The sequence below is a fragment of the Pagrus pagrus genome (assembly GCF_965226575.1).
Source record: "Pagrus pagrus genome assembly, chromosome: 23".
NCBI lineage: Eukaryota > Metazoa > Chordata > Actinopteri > Spariformes > Sparidae > Pagrus > Pagrus pagrus.
Window position 1 is genome coordinate 10689438 of NC_140205.1, and position 15667 is coordinate 10705104.

At 41.0% G+C, this 15667-nt stretch overlaps 1 protein-coding gene across 9 annotated transcripts in view; it reads left to right on the forward strand.

The window, feature by feature from the left end:
* The first annotated feature begins 216 nt into the window (after nt 1–216).
* The window catches only part of LOC311252680 (ELKS/Rab6-interacting/CAST family member 1-like), a 136168-nt gene continuing 120717 nt past the window's right edge, over nt 217–15667 (forward strand). For 6 of the 9 annotated variants that reach the window (XM_084346057.1, XM_084346058.1, XM_084346056.1 and 3 more), the window contains exons 1-2: nt 218–502; nt 12595–13468. In XM_084346057.1, coding sequence (XP_084202183.1) covers nt 12971–13468 — 498 coding nt within the window. In that variant the 5' untranslated portion in view covers nt 218–502; nt 12595–12970. Of the gene's footprint in view, nt 503–1261; nt 1360–12594; nt 13469–15667 lie in introns of those variants that run through there. The other 3 variants (XM_084346054.1, XM_084346060.1, XM_084346055.1) reach the window with 2 other exon arrangements.

Below are 15667 nucleotides of genomic sequence, written 5' to 3' on the forward strand. Positions count from 1 at the left end.
ATAAAATTAAGTTTGTATTATTACCTCATTAATGTTGTAACTATTAAAACTCTCAGTTTGGATTTATTCACCAAAACCACATAATGCCCCTTTAATTACGACTTTAATAATTGTGGATTATCATGCACGCGACTCATCGGTGGGAGGAGGGGGAGGGAGGGTGGTACGTCGCGGGGGCGCGCGTTCCACCGCTCCAACGTGGTGACGTCACGGGAGCGCCCGAGCGGCAGTTGGGGGAAGCCACCAGTGGCGGAGCTGGCAGAGACGGGAAGGAGGGAAAGACAGACAGAGGAGAGAGACAGGAGGCAGGCAGGGAGACAGCCACAAGACGGGGGAGGCAGCCCCGAAAGAGAGCGTTTCACCTCGGCTGACCGTCTGTTACGTTACGAAAACGTCACTTTGAGGCTCTGACAGCGGCGGAATAACTGAAGAGGATATGTGACTGGCCTTTTTCTTAGCTTCTTTCACAACCCGGGGGGGCAGCAACGTAAACACAGCCGCAGTGAGTACTGGAACTTAGCTGGCAGTCTTTTGAGTGTGTGCGTGTACACATGCATGTTTTATTACACAGGCCTACCTACCTACGTGTGAGTGTGTGTGTGTGTGTGTGTGTGTGTGTGTTACAGACATGTTAGCCACTCACCGTCCAGCCTCACATGTCTGTGCGAGTCGTTATAACGGGAACACCAGCAAATAACATAATTAAAATTTGATGGCTGCAGCTTCAGGTCAGCTGTGAGACCCACGGTACGTGTCCCGTCCGCTGTCATCAGGGTACATTTTGTATTTTTTTTTTTTTTTTAAATGGGACAATGGGAGCCCCTTTACAGCGAGGCGTTTTGTTCAATAAACCAATTGTAGCTGTACAGTCAGAGGCTTTCCCTCGATATAACAGGCTAATAACACAACAGTGTGTCTCGTCTCTGTCTCTAAATGCGATTATCAATCTGTTCACTGTGTTGCAGGCGGCTGACAGCCTTGTAGCTCCCTTTTATATTCCCTCACAGTGACCTTATTGTACTTTATTGTGTGTTCATCTCCCCGAGGGGCTTGAACTGTGCCAGTGGTAGTCGATGTGAAGTTTAACCTCTTGCTGTAATATTCCCATGGGCACTTTTAGTTGTGTTTGTGATATTCCCAACTGTCTCCCTCGATTTCCTCAGGCAGGTTGTTTGAACTCTTTCAAGTTTCTCTAAAAATTGTGTTATTTTGTTTTGTTAACGCACAGGACTGTCAGCAGCCAGCCAGCTGACGGATCGCGTGCACTCAGTCGAGACGAGATCGAGCAGGGTTGGAACAACATCTTTACAAAGCAAATCGATACGAGTCAAACAACGATATGATCGTGATCGATAAAAGGTGGGGAGGTGAAATGTGCTGCGTGTGTTTTGCAATACCCCGCAGGGGCTGAGAGTGGGAAGCGATGGGGTGGGGAGAGGTGGGGACGCCGCCGTGATTTCCTCCGTGTTCCGCCCACAGTTCTGTTCCTCTGCACCGCCCCATCCAGTCAGGGAACAACTGAGCCGCTTCCTTCCACTGATTATTGTAAACAGTTAGACATTTTTAAATGGCCCAGGCCCTGCACACCTCAAGGCAGTTAGGGGAAACACTGCTCTAAAGCTGTTTTCTTTTGTTTTACAATAAGTTTTGATTATGTTTTTCAGAACTTTGCATGGCCTGGTCCTTGTCCCTGCAGCTATATCAGTCTAAACTTTTGGTTCCTGATAGAAAGGGGCTGACCGATATATTTTTCAGGGCCGATACTGATTATTAGTGATCAAGGAGACCAATAATTAGGGCTGAACGAATTGGGAAAAAAATTGGAATTGAGATTTTCTGACCGATATTTTGATTCGAAGTCAAGCTTCACAATATTCACAGTTTGTGGTGTTGCCTCTTGGTGTGACAGCTGTTTCCCGACATGTCTCGCATAGCACCTTTTTTTGTTGCCGCCTTTCTTTGTTACTAAATCATCCAAGGTTGCTGCTGGATCAGAGGACGCCATTTATCCGCACCACAAATCTAAGGTTTTACTTGGGTTGTTGTTGGTAGGCGTATACGCAGTCGCCTTGGACCATGTCATGATTGGTACACGAGGAGCACGGCATTTCTGATTGGCAAGCATGACTGTCACACTATGAAGACGCCACGGGTCAGACGTAAGCGTAAATTAGTCGCAGCCTCTGCGATTTGCTAAAGTGTTTTTTTCAAATCGCGATTTCAATTTAAAATTGATTAATCATTCAGCCTTACCAATGATAACAGATATTTTGAACCAATATGCATTGGCAGTACAAATGTATTTAGAAGAAAAGGTGATGGAAGTGTCAATTTATTCAATTGCTGCACTCAGTGTTGTAGTCAAGACCACCAAAAACTCAGAGACCAGGTCAAGATCAGTCAATAATTGGTCTGTTGCAACTTGTGCACAGTCTGAGAGCCTTCTGACTCCTCCGTGTCCAGGCTCAACATCAAAGGTAGACATTTTTGGCCCGAAGGCTCAACACTTTGCAACGTTGTGAGGAACCTAGCCTGACAAGGACAGAAGCTCTTTCAAATCAGAACCCAGAACTAATTTTTATCATAAGCCTATGATAGATAGATAGATAGATAGATAGATAGACAGTCAGACAGACTTCCAGGGGCTGTTTGGGTCACCTTCTCAACTCCCTTCATCTCTATTTAACTTGGCAAATTGACTGTACGAGCACATTCCTCTTTACAGGACGGGCCTGGGGGAGTTCCTCTCTCACTTTCTCTTCCATTAACTACTACACACTCCCGAATTAGTTTCGTGCTTCCCTGCCTTTGTGTTAATCGTCAAGTCTCAAAGGCACATTTTCCATATTTGTTATGTAGGCAGCAGCCAGGATTAGATAAGTGTGCTGTGTTTGTGTGTGTGTGTGTGTTTGTATGTGCATGGCATCGATGTGCTTTTCCTGCATCGGTGTATTTATGGATGTGTGTGAGTCACGTTGTGTGTGAACGTCTGATTGTATGCACGTTTTGTTTGCCCAGCCTGCATCTCGGATTAATTTCCTGTGGCACACAATAGACCGGAGCTGATGCTATCTGTCCCTTATCAGTGTTGTGCTTTCCAGTGTCTGAACCATATTATATGTCTTATCGCTGATAGAACCAGTGGCACAGAGTAAAGTTACAAGTCGTCTCTGTGGTGAGCCAAAATCTGTATCTTGCTCAGACATCTTCTGCCTTATATTTTCTCAAGTGTAATTGGGCTGCTCAGTTAATTGAAAGAAAAAAAAAACACCTTTCCAGTTTTAATTGATTTTTCTCCTTGCGGGAAACTACACAAAAAAAACCTTTTTTGTGCTCTTCTATTCCTCACATAAATCCTGTAGAATTTGTTATAGTTGCAATTCAGTTAAAAAAACATAAAGCAGCACAAAACTAACATTATGATTTGTCATCAATATCACGCCCTGACATGGAGACAATATCTTATGTCTGTGTGAATCCTTGCCAAACCACTAATGATCTGTTACTCAAAACCAAACAGCAGCACTGCGTGAGCTATACAATGTACAGCAGTGCTAAATGAGTCTGAGAAACTCAATACATCATGAAACTGCACATGGAGAGCACTTTTAAGAAGCTAGAACCATCAAATGTTGTGACATTTTTGCTTAGAAAAAGTGACTGAAATGGTTCATTGATCTTTATCTAAATAATCTAATTATTTTTCTTTCAATCTTACACAATCAAATTTCTTTAAAGATTAAAATGAAATAATGGTCTTGCAGGAAAACATCTTACATTTAAATAAGATTTTTTTTTTTTTTTAAAGGAACAATATGGGAGATGGAGGGTAAATCCTTGCATTGATTAGCTATTCCTGCTCAGTACACACATTATTAATCGTATGATGACTTAAGAGTTACTCCTACACTTCGCTTGTTGGCTCTTTCTTCTTAGAAGCTTTAGTTAATAGAGTTAATACTTCCCATCTCCTCTGCACTCTTTAGACAAATAGCTGTTTTTCTGGTTTTCAGAGAGGTGACGTCATGATCGTCATGTAAAAGTAGCTGTGAGGGTAAAAAAAAAAAGCAAAATCCGGTGAATGTCAGGTCATCCACTTAAATCTTTAGACAGATCAGGTGCAGAGCGAGGACGGCTCTCCCCTTCAGCAGGGCTGTCTAGTTGACTTTCAGTGAGATGTGAAACCCCAGACAGTACCAGTGAATCCTTTCCAGCCACATCATATCACAAGGACCCTGACAGGAACAGAGAGTAATGGTGAATAATAATATTCAGGATGAGTATAATGTGTTTTTATGAGCCCCGGTCCCAAGGCGAGAGACAAACTTTGTCAAATTCAGCACCCACGCTGAAACACCACAGCCGGCTAAGTATAGGTTGAGTGGTGTGTGTTTGTGTGCGCGTGTGTTGCATTGTGCAGTGTGACAGATGGATGCGGGGTTGTCACATAAATAGAACATGCTGAACACCTTCAGGAATGCTGATGGAGAAAGAGAGAGGCAGCGAGAGGAAATGAAAGCATCGCGGAGACAAGTTAGAGTCGGAAAGGGAACGGGGGGATTCGAGGTAGGAGACAGAGGGATGGGAGAATGAGGTAGAAGTATTATAATCAAACATCCTCTCATACAGTACAGAGCTGCAATGATAAATCGATTAGTTGCCAACCTTATTATCATATTAGATAACTAAAAACCTCCTCATCATGTCTGCTAGGTTCGGTCATAAGCTCCACAGTGTCATTTGAATCATTAAAAGGTGAGCATTTTTACATCGACAATGGATCACATGACTACTTGTGCGTGAAATGGATTTGCTTAGCTTGTTGTGACGAAGTCATACATAAGCATCACCTGACTTTGCAGTTCCTTTGTAGTGTTTTTGAGTGCATTGTTTTGGTTTTCCAACCCACAACTTCAATGTATTGTTTCACTTGCAGCATTGTTTTCAGTAAAATAGCTCTAAAATCCCCTCTGTAGACCACCTGCCCATCACCAAAAAGCACAAAGACAATATTAGCTTAGCAACAAGGTGGTGAAAAAAATGGTCATTTAGCTACCAAGCCAGACATTTCATTCAGGAGTTGGTAGAGACCAAAAACAGCTACAAGAGTGAATATTGGACCCAATTTAGCAGATGGACAAACACAATTTCAAAGTAATGTTAATGTTTTTTTGTATCTGTTGGATATGTAAATAGCCAATTACACGTACACGTGGCATCCATCCACCACTAAACTAGTGTTTGTTTACTACGTGATGATATGTATAGGGCACCCCAACTTACCTAACTCCTTTCTGCCACCACATACCTTTAAAATCCACAACAAAACCAAGTCTGCCAGAGCATCTGTATCACATGAGGGCAAAATGCAAAATGAGAGATTGAGCTGCCCAGCCAGGCTCCCTTTTATTGGGCCTCCAGACAGGTGATTGGCCACACCAGAAATCATTGCAACAGGGGGCGGTGGCTTCATGGCCTCTCAGGTGCAGCTCATCACCTTGTCAGCACCTGAAGGAAAACTAGGGGAGGGAGAGACAGAGGAGAGAGGGAGAAAGAGAACAAAACCCTCTGCCCCTGCTGGCACGTAAAACAAGAGGCAATATGTAAGAACTGGCCACATGTCAAATTCATACTCAAAACAAATAGGGGGCAGCATATCACCAGAGTAACCACTAATTGCTGCCAACTGTAGTTGCTGGTAGCTATATAGCTCAGTTAGCCGTGCAGCTAGCAGTCCAGACTGTGAGCTTGGAGCACCAGGGGAGCTTTGGACTGGGATGGACTGAGGCTAGCTGGTTAGCATGTTAGCTTCAGTAGATATCTCTTCAAGATAATAATGTCAACACTGTTATTTCTTCACAATCTGATGTTTTTCTGTTAATTTTTGAATGATTTCAACTAAAACTTTTACATATGAAAATGAAAATGGTGATGCCCACTAATCGTGAGAATCACAATCATATCTGTCAAAATAATCACAATATAATATTATAATATATATAATATTTTCCCCATATTGTGCTGCCCTACTTAAAGGGACATAATATGTTCTGAGTTTTGAGTTTGAGCTGTGTTGGGAAACTGACAACAAAATGTGAAGTCTGTTCTCTGCTGTGCCGGCACTTACTGGTTATCTGCACAAGTACAGTACTTGGCATTCCACCACAAAGACTTTCTTGGTAGCCTAGTGTGATATTCTGGGATTTCATGAGGCCTAAGACAACACAGAGTGTGGAGAAAAGATGAGACATGCAGAATGGCTGTTAGTCACAGTGCGAGGAGGCAGAGGATAAAACGCAGGGCGTTGTGTGTACTGGAGTTTCCTGCAGAGTGTTTTGTGGACATAAAGGGGATGAGGTTATTTTGGTTCTCAGGTTCACTCCTGAACTTGTTGAAGGATCTTTTCCAGAATGTTCTGTAGTTTTAATCAGGTATTTTGTTATAGATATTATATATAGCACAGTAGTGCTGCAACTAATGATTATTTTCATTGTAGTTTAATCTGTTGGTTATTTTCTCAAATAGTTGATTAGTTGATGTCAGAAAATGGTTAAAAATGTTGATCAGTGTTTCCCAAAGCCAAAGATTATGTCCTCAAATGTCTTGTTTTGTCCACAACCCAAAGATGTTAAGTCTACTGTCATAGCAGGGTTAAGAAACCAGGAAATATTCACATTTAAGAAGCTGGAATTAGAGACTTTTGATTTTAATGTCCAATATGTAAGAAAATGATTTTTGAGTCTGATTCCCAAATCAGGATAATGGCTGCCCAGACCTATAATCCCTAAATTGGATAGTTTGCAATTAATTTAAGTTGATAACCATCTGATTGCAGTTGTGGATGCCCATGTTAGATTTTGGTCAACAATCCTGATTTTTATTGATTTGATTAGAGCTGAAACAATCAGACAGTTAGTCGATTGGCAGAAAATATTCTGAAAATATTGAAAATATAGAAATATAGCAATAACTTTTTTTAAAGCAAAAATGGCAAAAATGCACAGGGCCCAGCTTCTCAAGTGTGAATTTTAATGGTTTTCTTAATCTTTTATGATATAAACTTGTTTGACAAACAGTTTGTCAGACAAAACAACATATTTGAGGATGTCACCTTGTGTTCTGTCATTTTTTTAATCAAAAGATTAAATGAAAATAAACGCAATTTGCAGCTATAGATATGGTCATAACACACCTTTGCACATTGGCTCATCAGATAACATTGAGTTGCAAGCATGAACTTGAAATTGATGAAAGAAAATCTTGCTGCATCACCTTCTTACATGCTTAATTTACACGGTTTTCAACTCCAGCAAACTCCATCTGCTGATAAACACAACTGTTTCCAAGGTCAAGAATGAACTTTCATGAACTCTTGGCGTAGCTGTGCTTAACAGATGTTACTTAAGACAGAGCCACATTGCTTTCTCACACTGGTGTGAAAGGGCATGAGGGATGGTGAGCCTGTAGACAGATGGGTCTTGAACAGTCATATGCTAGTGTTTTCTCGACCTCATGATGCCAACTGCGTCATAGGTGTGTTTGGTGCTGGTATTTCTGTTTCTTCTTGGAAATTGAGCTGAAGGTGCAGATTTATGAAAAAGTTTGTGGTAGGTTTATGTGAAATCAAAAGCTTGAGGCTATTATTATTTATAGCTGACTCTTGGTTTGTTTACTGTTCCTCACCCTCAGCTCTCCTTGAGTCTAAAACCACCACAAATAAATCCCCAAATTGTGGGACACACTGGTGGTTTATTCATGTGACCCTTAGACTTGAACTGCAGAAAACACAACATGGTGTGTGTTGTGGTTTCCATGAGGTTCTCAAGCCAATAAAAAGAAAAAGAAATGTGTGTGTGTTTAGCCGTGTGATAGACTGGTGACCTGTCCAGGGTATGCAGTTCCCTGCCTCTTGCTCAATGCATGCTGGGAGAGGCTCCAGCTCCCTGACACACTAAACAAGATAAGCCGTTCAGAAGGAGAAGGATATGTGTATTTATTCTCCTGTCCCTCTTTCAGACCAACGTAATCACCCAAGACAAATAATGTTATCGCTAAATTGTGATACTTTGATTGACGCCGCCCTACCGTTGGCAGTGACGAAGAGAACGGCTTGAAAATATGAGCAGGGGAAGTGATTTTTTATTTCCAAAACTAGACAGAGATGCCTTTGAGCAAGGCTTTTAACAACCCAAACACTCAACATATACGAGCAGAGACAGGTCATAACTGTGTGTTCAATAAGTGCTTGAATAAAGGCTCAAAAAGACGCCAGACCTACTGAACATTGTTGTGCATCATTGGGAGAATTGGGACATAAGCATATACATTATCTACAGGTCAGCAAGTCCAGAGGGGAGGAGGAGGAAAGCCCTGAACACACACACACACACACACACACACACACACACACACACACACACACACACACACACACATTGTGAGGACCCTCATTGACATAATGCATTCCCTAGCCCCACTGTTCTCAAACTGTGGTACATGAGCTACTTCTAGTGGTCCCAGAAATATAAATTCTTTAAATGAATTAAGTCAATTTAAAAACATATTTTGATAACACTTTACAATAAGGTACCCAAAAATGTGAGTAGTTACTGAGGAGTGAGTAAGGAATATATCAGGGACGCTGTATTGTTAATGAATCATCAATGAGTAGTTAGTAGTGGTGTAGTAGTTATTGATGAGTTCCTAGAGAACAGACTGGGAGATACCACATTAATAAATCATGAGGTAATGATTAGTTTATAAATATCTGTGAATCAACATACTGACCACTTTCTTCATTGTTCCGTATGTGTCATCCATGATTAGTTTTGAGCTAAACTCAAATTGTGATGGCAAGATAGTAAATGGAGGTTAAATAAAATATTTAGAAACAATACAAACTTGGCTCCAAATGGCAACCATCAGGAAGAGAAGTGCGAAGCAGGAGTAGAATATTTTGAGCTGCCTAGTTTAAACTGAAGTTGACAACAGTGAACTGAGCAGACGTGCTCGTTGCTAGTTAAGTTCCTGCTACTGTTAGCAGCAAATGGTGCAAAACAGTAAGCTGAATAGAGTAGGCCTTTGCTATTGTATCTGAAGTGGGTCATGCTTTAAAAAGTTTGAGAAACACTGCCCTAGCTCCTTACCCTAAACTTAACAATCAGAACTAGATACCTAACCCCAATCCTTATCCTTATCCCTACCCTAACTTAATCCTTATTATAACCTTAACCATGAAACCAAGTCTTAATCCTCAAACAGCAACAACAGCAAAAATGTGCTCTCTCTGTCTGTCTGTCTCTCTCTCTCTCTGGAGCATTGGATGTGTGTGTTGTCAGTGACATTATCACTCACGGCCACTGAGCTGATGTGCATGTGTGTGTTCATCTGTGTCTAAATGGTTGTATTTGGGTTGTTGTATATGTGTGTCCATCTGCACATGTTCACAGTTTTTCCTCTGTGTGTATGTGTTTGTGTAAGAAGAGCACTGTATGTACTGTACTGTGTGTGGGAGTGCGTCTGTGCCAGAGGCAGGGTCTTGGCCTGTTTCTGTCCAGGTGTGTGTTTTTGGCCTTAAGGTAGACGAAGCAGATGTTTGCATTTGGGTGTGTGTGGCTGTAAATGACTGGTTGTCTAATCTCTAACGTCTCCATGGCCAGACATCTGTGCCGAGCAGAACAGAAAGAGACCCTACTGCAGGGCTATAAAAGGGTAAGTTCACCAAAAAATAAAAATTCAGTCATTATCTACTCCACAAAACATTTCTGGAGCTTCACATCAAAACAGCATTGCAGCATTCTCCTCAACAGCGGAAGTAGATGGGGACTTGTTTTAAAACTTAAAAAACACCTGGAATAAAAATACATTTAAAAGACAGTTTTGGTGTGAATCTCCAGAAATGTTTTGTGGAATACAAAACTTCACGCAACTTTCCATCTGCATGGGAGTGAGTAGATAATGACTGAATTTTCATTTTTGGGTGAATCCTTTGACATCCCTGTAGTAGGGTCTCTACTTTTGTAGTTAGTGACTTGCATGTTGAGGGGAGAAGCAAGGTACTAGTTTTAAATCTTCTCTTTATTTCTAAATGAAGCTCATTTTGTCAATGTCAATGTCTATACTCAACTTTTGTTCGTAATGTCTCTCTCTCTCTCTCTCTGTCTCACAATACTGGAATACTAACTTCATATTGAGCAATACTGGAAATCAGCCATTACTATGTCTTCAACAGCTCACATTCCTCGATGACTAACATTACAGACAGCTGTTAGCAGTTCTAAGGTCAAAGTCACAGTATTTAAGTACTAGAGGGTAAATATTCCTACACCCTAAGAATTATCATCTGTTAAAGAGGAGAAACAAGTTAAAAAAATATACAAGTTTTTTATTTTTGTGTGTGCTGCCCACTATTTATGAAGCAGTTTAGTTCACTTGAGGCCATTCCAGTAAGGGGAGAATGTGGATCAGATGGCCAGTGTGTGTGTGTCCAATGGGTCATGTGTCCACTGACCTGAGGATGACATCACTGTCTCCAAGGATACCCAAATGGCCGAATGATGACTGTTGAGCAGCTGGCCATCGATTTGAAGTAGCTGTAAATGTTACTGTATCTCTATATGAGACACAGAAACTGACTGCAGAGGTAACACCTACCGTTGTAGGTAACCCAAAATTTCACACGGTGGGGAGTTCAGGGGGCGTTGGGAATTAGAGCAGCCTCTGAGGCATTTATCAGCAACTTTTGTGAGCTAGTTGTGCACATAAATTAGGTTTGTGTTTCCAAAAGACAGTAAAAATGTTGCTTATTACACCTTTAAATTGAGTTCAGAGAAGAGCATGAAAAGAATGACATTTTTCATTATTTTTACACAGTTAATTACAATATTTCTTTGACCTGATTGACTTAATCTGTTTAAAAAATGTAAGTTATTTATTTAATCCAACACACACACACACACACACACACACAGACAGACTATTACTAGGCTGTAAAAGCATGACAAGAATACAATTTCATGGTATTTCTGCTTTATTTGAAATGTAGCAGCTTACATGTTTGGCATATCCATCCAATTATTAATGTAACCCATTAAATGTCACTCCAGTGTGATTCATATACAATTAACTGGAATAGGGCAGATGAGCAATTAAATATCTTTTTTTAGTTTTATGTTTTCTTCCTGCGTTATTATAGCAGAATAAAATGGATTAATAACGAGATGTAATTGACTGACTTAAAAAAAGGGGGATAATTCTATTTTAAGACTTGTAACTCATCCAGCAGGAAAACAAATTATTCGCTTGTAAGAGCGTTAAATTAGCTGATTGAATGTTATCTGATGTCACCCAGTTTATAATGGCTGAAGGACTTTGATCCGATAACCAGAGGGGTTAGTGTCATCGTAAGAAGAAGTTGTATTGGGTGGCTGAGAGAAGGCAGCCATCATTTGAACCGACATGTTGTATGATGCTTGTTGTAGATGGAGCCAACACTTGGCTTGACTTGGCACTCAGTCCACAAATGTGTGGACTGAGTGCCTTACATATCTCTCACTTACTGTGCATTTATGTCCATGTCAGGCAGGAAGCAGAAGAAGTATTTTTGAGCATCTTTGATTGGTGATTATTGGCAAAAAGGGCACGTATGACGGTCATGATCTAGGTATAGAGAGCAATATACTCAATCATTGATTGCCCCTGGCCTGCAGTTGTGTTGTATAATGTCTGTTTTTAAATGCTTGGGAGTTATTAATAGTCCTCCAATGACGATGTGGCTGTTGGTCGGTGTCAGTCTCTCGGTTGATCCACCACTTTGTTCCAGACAGAAATATCTCAACAAACATTGGATGGATCACCATGAAATTGTGAAGTGTCCAGAGGATAATTTCTTTTGACTTTGGTGATCCTCTGACTTTTAATTTAGCACCAAAAAAGTTGTGAGTTTTTATTTATTCAGTGAGTTATCTTTACGTCTACAAGATTGGGTACAATTGGTACAATTTTGGTACAACATTCATGTTCCCAAGAGGATGAAGCCAAATTACTGAGGTCATTCCATGACCTTTCCTCTAGCTTTACAGCTGTCATGATCCAGCAATTTGGTGGAGATATTCATGGTTTCTATGAACCCTTGGTATATACATCTAGCGCCATCATCAGTTCAACATTTGTCCTTTAAACACTTTGGTTTATTTATGTAACAGTTAACAACCAATAACATTGCTGTAGAACCTTAGTCTTGTTCTTTTCTATTTTGTACCCTGTAAACGTCAATGCCATATGATATATTATTGTTCCTACATCAGTCACATGGAACATACTGACGTTTTGGCCAGTAAGCTGCTGTCTGTCAAAATACCCAACAGTCAAAACCCAATGGATTAAAACGTAATCAAATCTTTAAGTTTGACAAGCTGTTGAGCACTTATACTGGAGTATTTGGCTACTTTTTTAAGTTTTTCTTCTATTGCTCAAAAACAGGTTAATCAAAACCATAACCCAGTAACAATCCACTGTTTGTCTTTGTACCTTAAGTGCAGTGTATCCTTTTTCAACTGATCACTAAGTCCTTGTCTCTTTCTCCTTTCTTTTTAGGTGATCCCATCATCCCTGGCCTTGTGGATAAGCTGGCTGCCTTCATCTAAAGGGATACCCCATTGATTACTGCTTTCTAACAAAGCCCATTGATTATTGTGAGGGTGTTGGAAAGGCCGTGATCACAGCTATGTCAACGCTGCATCAGGATATTTCAAGTCACGAAAGCCTGCAATAGAAGACTGATAGGAGTTTGTGTTTTCAGCTGTTACATTTAGGTTTCCAGATTTTTTCTTTGAGGACATCCATCCTTCATTTTTTGCTTTTACTGATCTGAGTTTTTGTGTAATTTTCAGCATGTATTTTTGATTCACTTGATTTATTCATTTGAACCAGACACGCTTTCGTCTCTACAGTATACACAACATAATTCACCATGTACGGTAGCTCCCGTTCCGTCTCAAAGCTGGATGTTGTTGGATCCAATGGTAATGGGTCAGTTTCTGGAAGTCCCGGTCGCTCCCCACGGCTTCCTCGCTCCCCACGCCTTGGACACCGAAGAAACAGCAGCAGCAGCTCTGCTGGCGGGCTCACTGGCTCTGGTAAAACATTGTCCATGGAGAATATTCAGTCTCTGAATGCCGCCTACGCAACGGGCGGTCCAATGTACTTCGCTGACACCGCTGACGACCCTGTCGGCATTGGGAGCTTGGGCAGTGGGCTGAATCCCTCGCTGCCCAAAAACACCATGACCCTGGGCAGGGCTGGGACCAGAATGCCCTATGGGGTCAGAGCGGCCATCATGGGGAGCAGTCCTAATATAAACACTGGAGGAGGTGGTGGAGCGGTCATGCCTAGTGATGCAATAGCATTTGGAGGGGAGATGCAAAATCAACCTTCACAGGCGTCTACTGTGCCCCACTCCATGAGACAGGTAAGGTGTCGCAGTGTTTTCTTTTTTATGTAACTGAAGGCTGAGGTGTACCAACAAAAAGCAACATAGTTAGAAAATTGGAAATTTAGTTATTTTGCTCCTTTTTGTAGAAGTTGGGAGTTTATCAAAATCTTAATGCCTTATATGTTTGACGTACAGTACAGAGAGAAACTAATGCTACGAGAACATTTTTAAAGCTTTTCTATTGTGTGAACAAAACTACAACAAACAACATCTTGCTTCTAGCTCTTTTGAAGCAAGCAAATAAGCATATTTTTACCAAAATTTCAGAATTTCCAATAATTGCATTGGTAGATTGGATAGGTTCAGTGAGTCATTTTGTTTTCTGTGAATAAAAACACAAAGCCTCAGCAATATCGCTTTGTCATCCTAAAAGAAAATTGCTCTAGCTGTTCAAGTGAAGATAAGAAATGTGTGGATGAAATCAGTTCAAGGTATCGATAATCTTTGTCTCATCTTTGAGGGAAGAGTGAAGAATCTGAAGTAAAAATGAAAAAGATGAGACATACTAAGAAAACAAATGCCACGCATGAATTATCCTCCTTATCAATGAAGGAAATGAGGAGGGTGGTTTTAGGTATTTAAGCTAAATTCAAGTAACTGTTTAATGAGGTTAGGGTTATGACCCCCTCCAAAATGAGGTCTAACACAAGACAAACAACAAGTTGTAGTTTTAAAAGGAAGGTAAATTTATTAAATAAATTGCAAACAAACAAAAGGGAAAAACCCTAAACAATCAAACAAAACAAACAAACTGATGGGCGGGCCAAAATAAACAAAAGAAGAGCAGCCTCCCGGACCAACCCACCAGGGCCGTCAGAACTGGGGGCTAACCCTCTACCCTAGCACAACAGAACAACTAAACCTGATTGAAATGAAGCCACGAAAACTGGACTACCGCACCCATCAGATAAACATAAATCAAAAACATAATACCTCAGCCAGCCTCCCGGCTCACTGACTGCACCTCTTGTCTGGTGGACTGAAGTGAGAGCAAGAGCAAGAGAGAGACCAGAGCCTAGTGCCCTACCCCCTCTTATTGAATATTCCCAATCAGCCAGACCGCTATCACCTGGCAAGGCAAGAAGCCAATCACCAGCCACAGTAACACATCCTGGCCAACAAAAGTAACACTTCAACTTAATAAAATAAGAGCTGTGTGGGTATTAATACAATATGTTTAAATAGACTAAGGTCTGCCCTTCCACTCCCTCTGCACCGTTAGTCATAACCCAAAAGCTCATCTGTACAAGATGTATCTCTCCTTTCTCTCTCATACCTCCCTCCTGCACTGGTTTCTAATCATTTCTTAAACAGAAAATACTTTGGTCATTTCTCCTTAACTCTCAAAAGCTTTCCTCTCTTGTATTTTACATTCATGTACTATGTTACCTTCATTGTAAGGATGTTTTACTTAATGTTGATAATTAAGACATTTTTAAACCTATTCTACCTTTTACTTTGCAGAACTGTCAGACACTCTGTCTGTTTGTTGTTTAATATAAGGTATTTTAATATTCTTAGCCTGTCTGTGTCCATCCATGACATGCAAGGGGATATGATTTGATGAGTGTACAGTGCAGTCCAAAACACCACTGCCCAACATGGGGCTTGAACCCACAACCCTGAGATTAAGAGGTTTGCCCTCTACTGACTGAGCGAAGTTAAAATATGGGTCTAGGATAGAAGTCTTTATTCTCAGGAAGGATACAATCCTTGAGTCTGGCGCCTTTGATTGCTCGGCCATCCTCACAACTCAAAGTCAAGAACACACAACAAGCTCAGATGTCCTGGCTTCAGTTGACATTTACAGAATGAACATATTTTAGTTTGTGTCTTTCCATCAAGATCCCAACACATCCATGGCAAAGTGATTTGAGGAGCTGACAGGGAAATCCAAAACATCTTCACTGGGCTTGAACCCATGACCCTGAGATAAAGATAATGCTCTACTGACTGAGCTTGCCAGGCTGCATGGACCAGAAAATTCGGTCTGATTTCATGCCTAAATTAATTTTAATGGAATGAGACATCCTCACAGGTTTGGACATTTTGGGTTGGCTCTGCTCAAACCCAAGAACATAGGGACATATAGTAGGTCATCAAGCTACAGGTATGAAACCTGCAGGTATTTGGAGGCCAGAAGTCTCTTTACTCTGCAAGGAGACAATCCTTGAG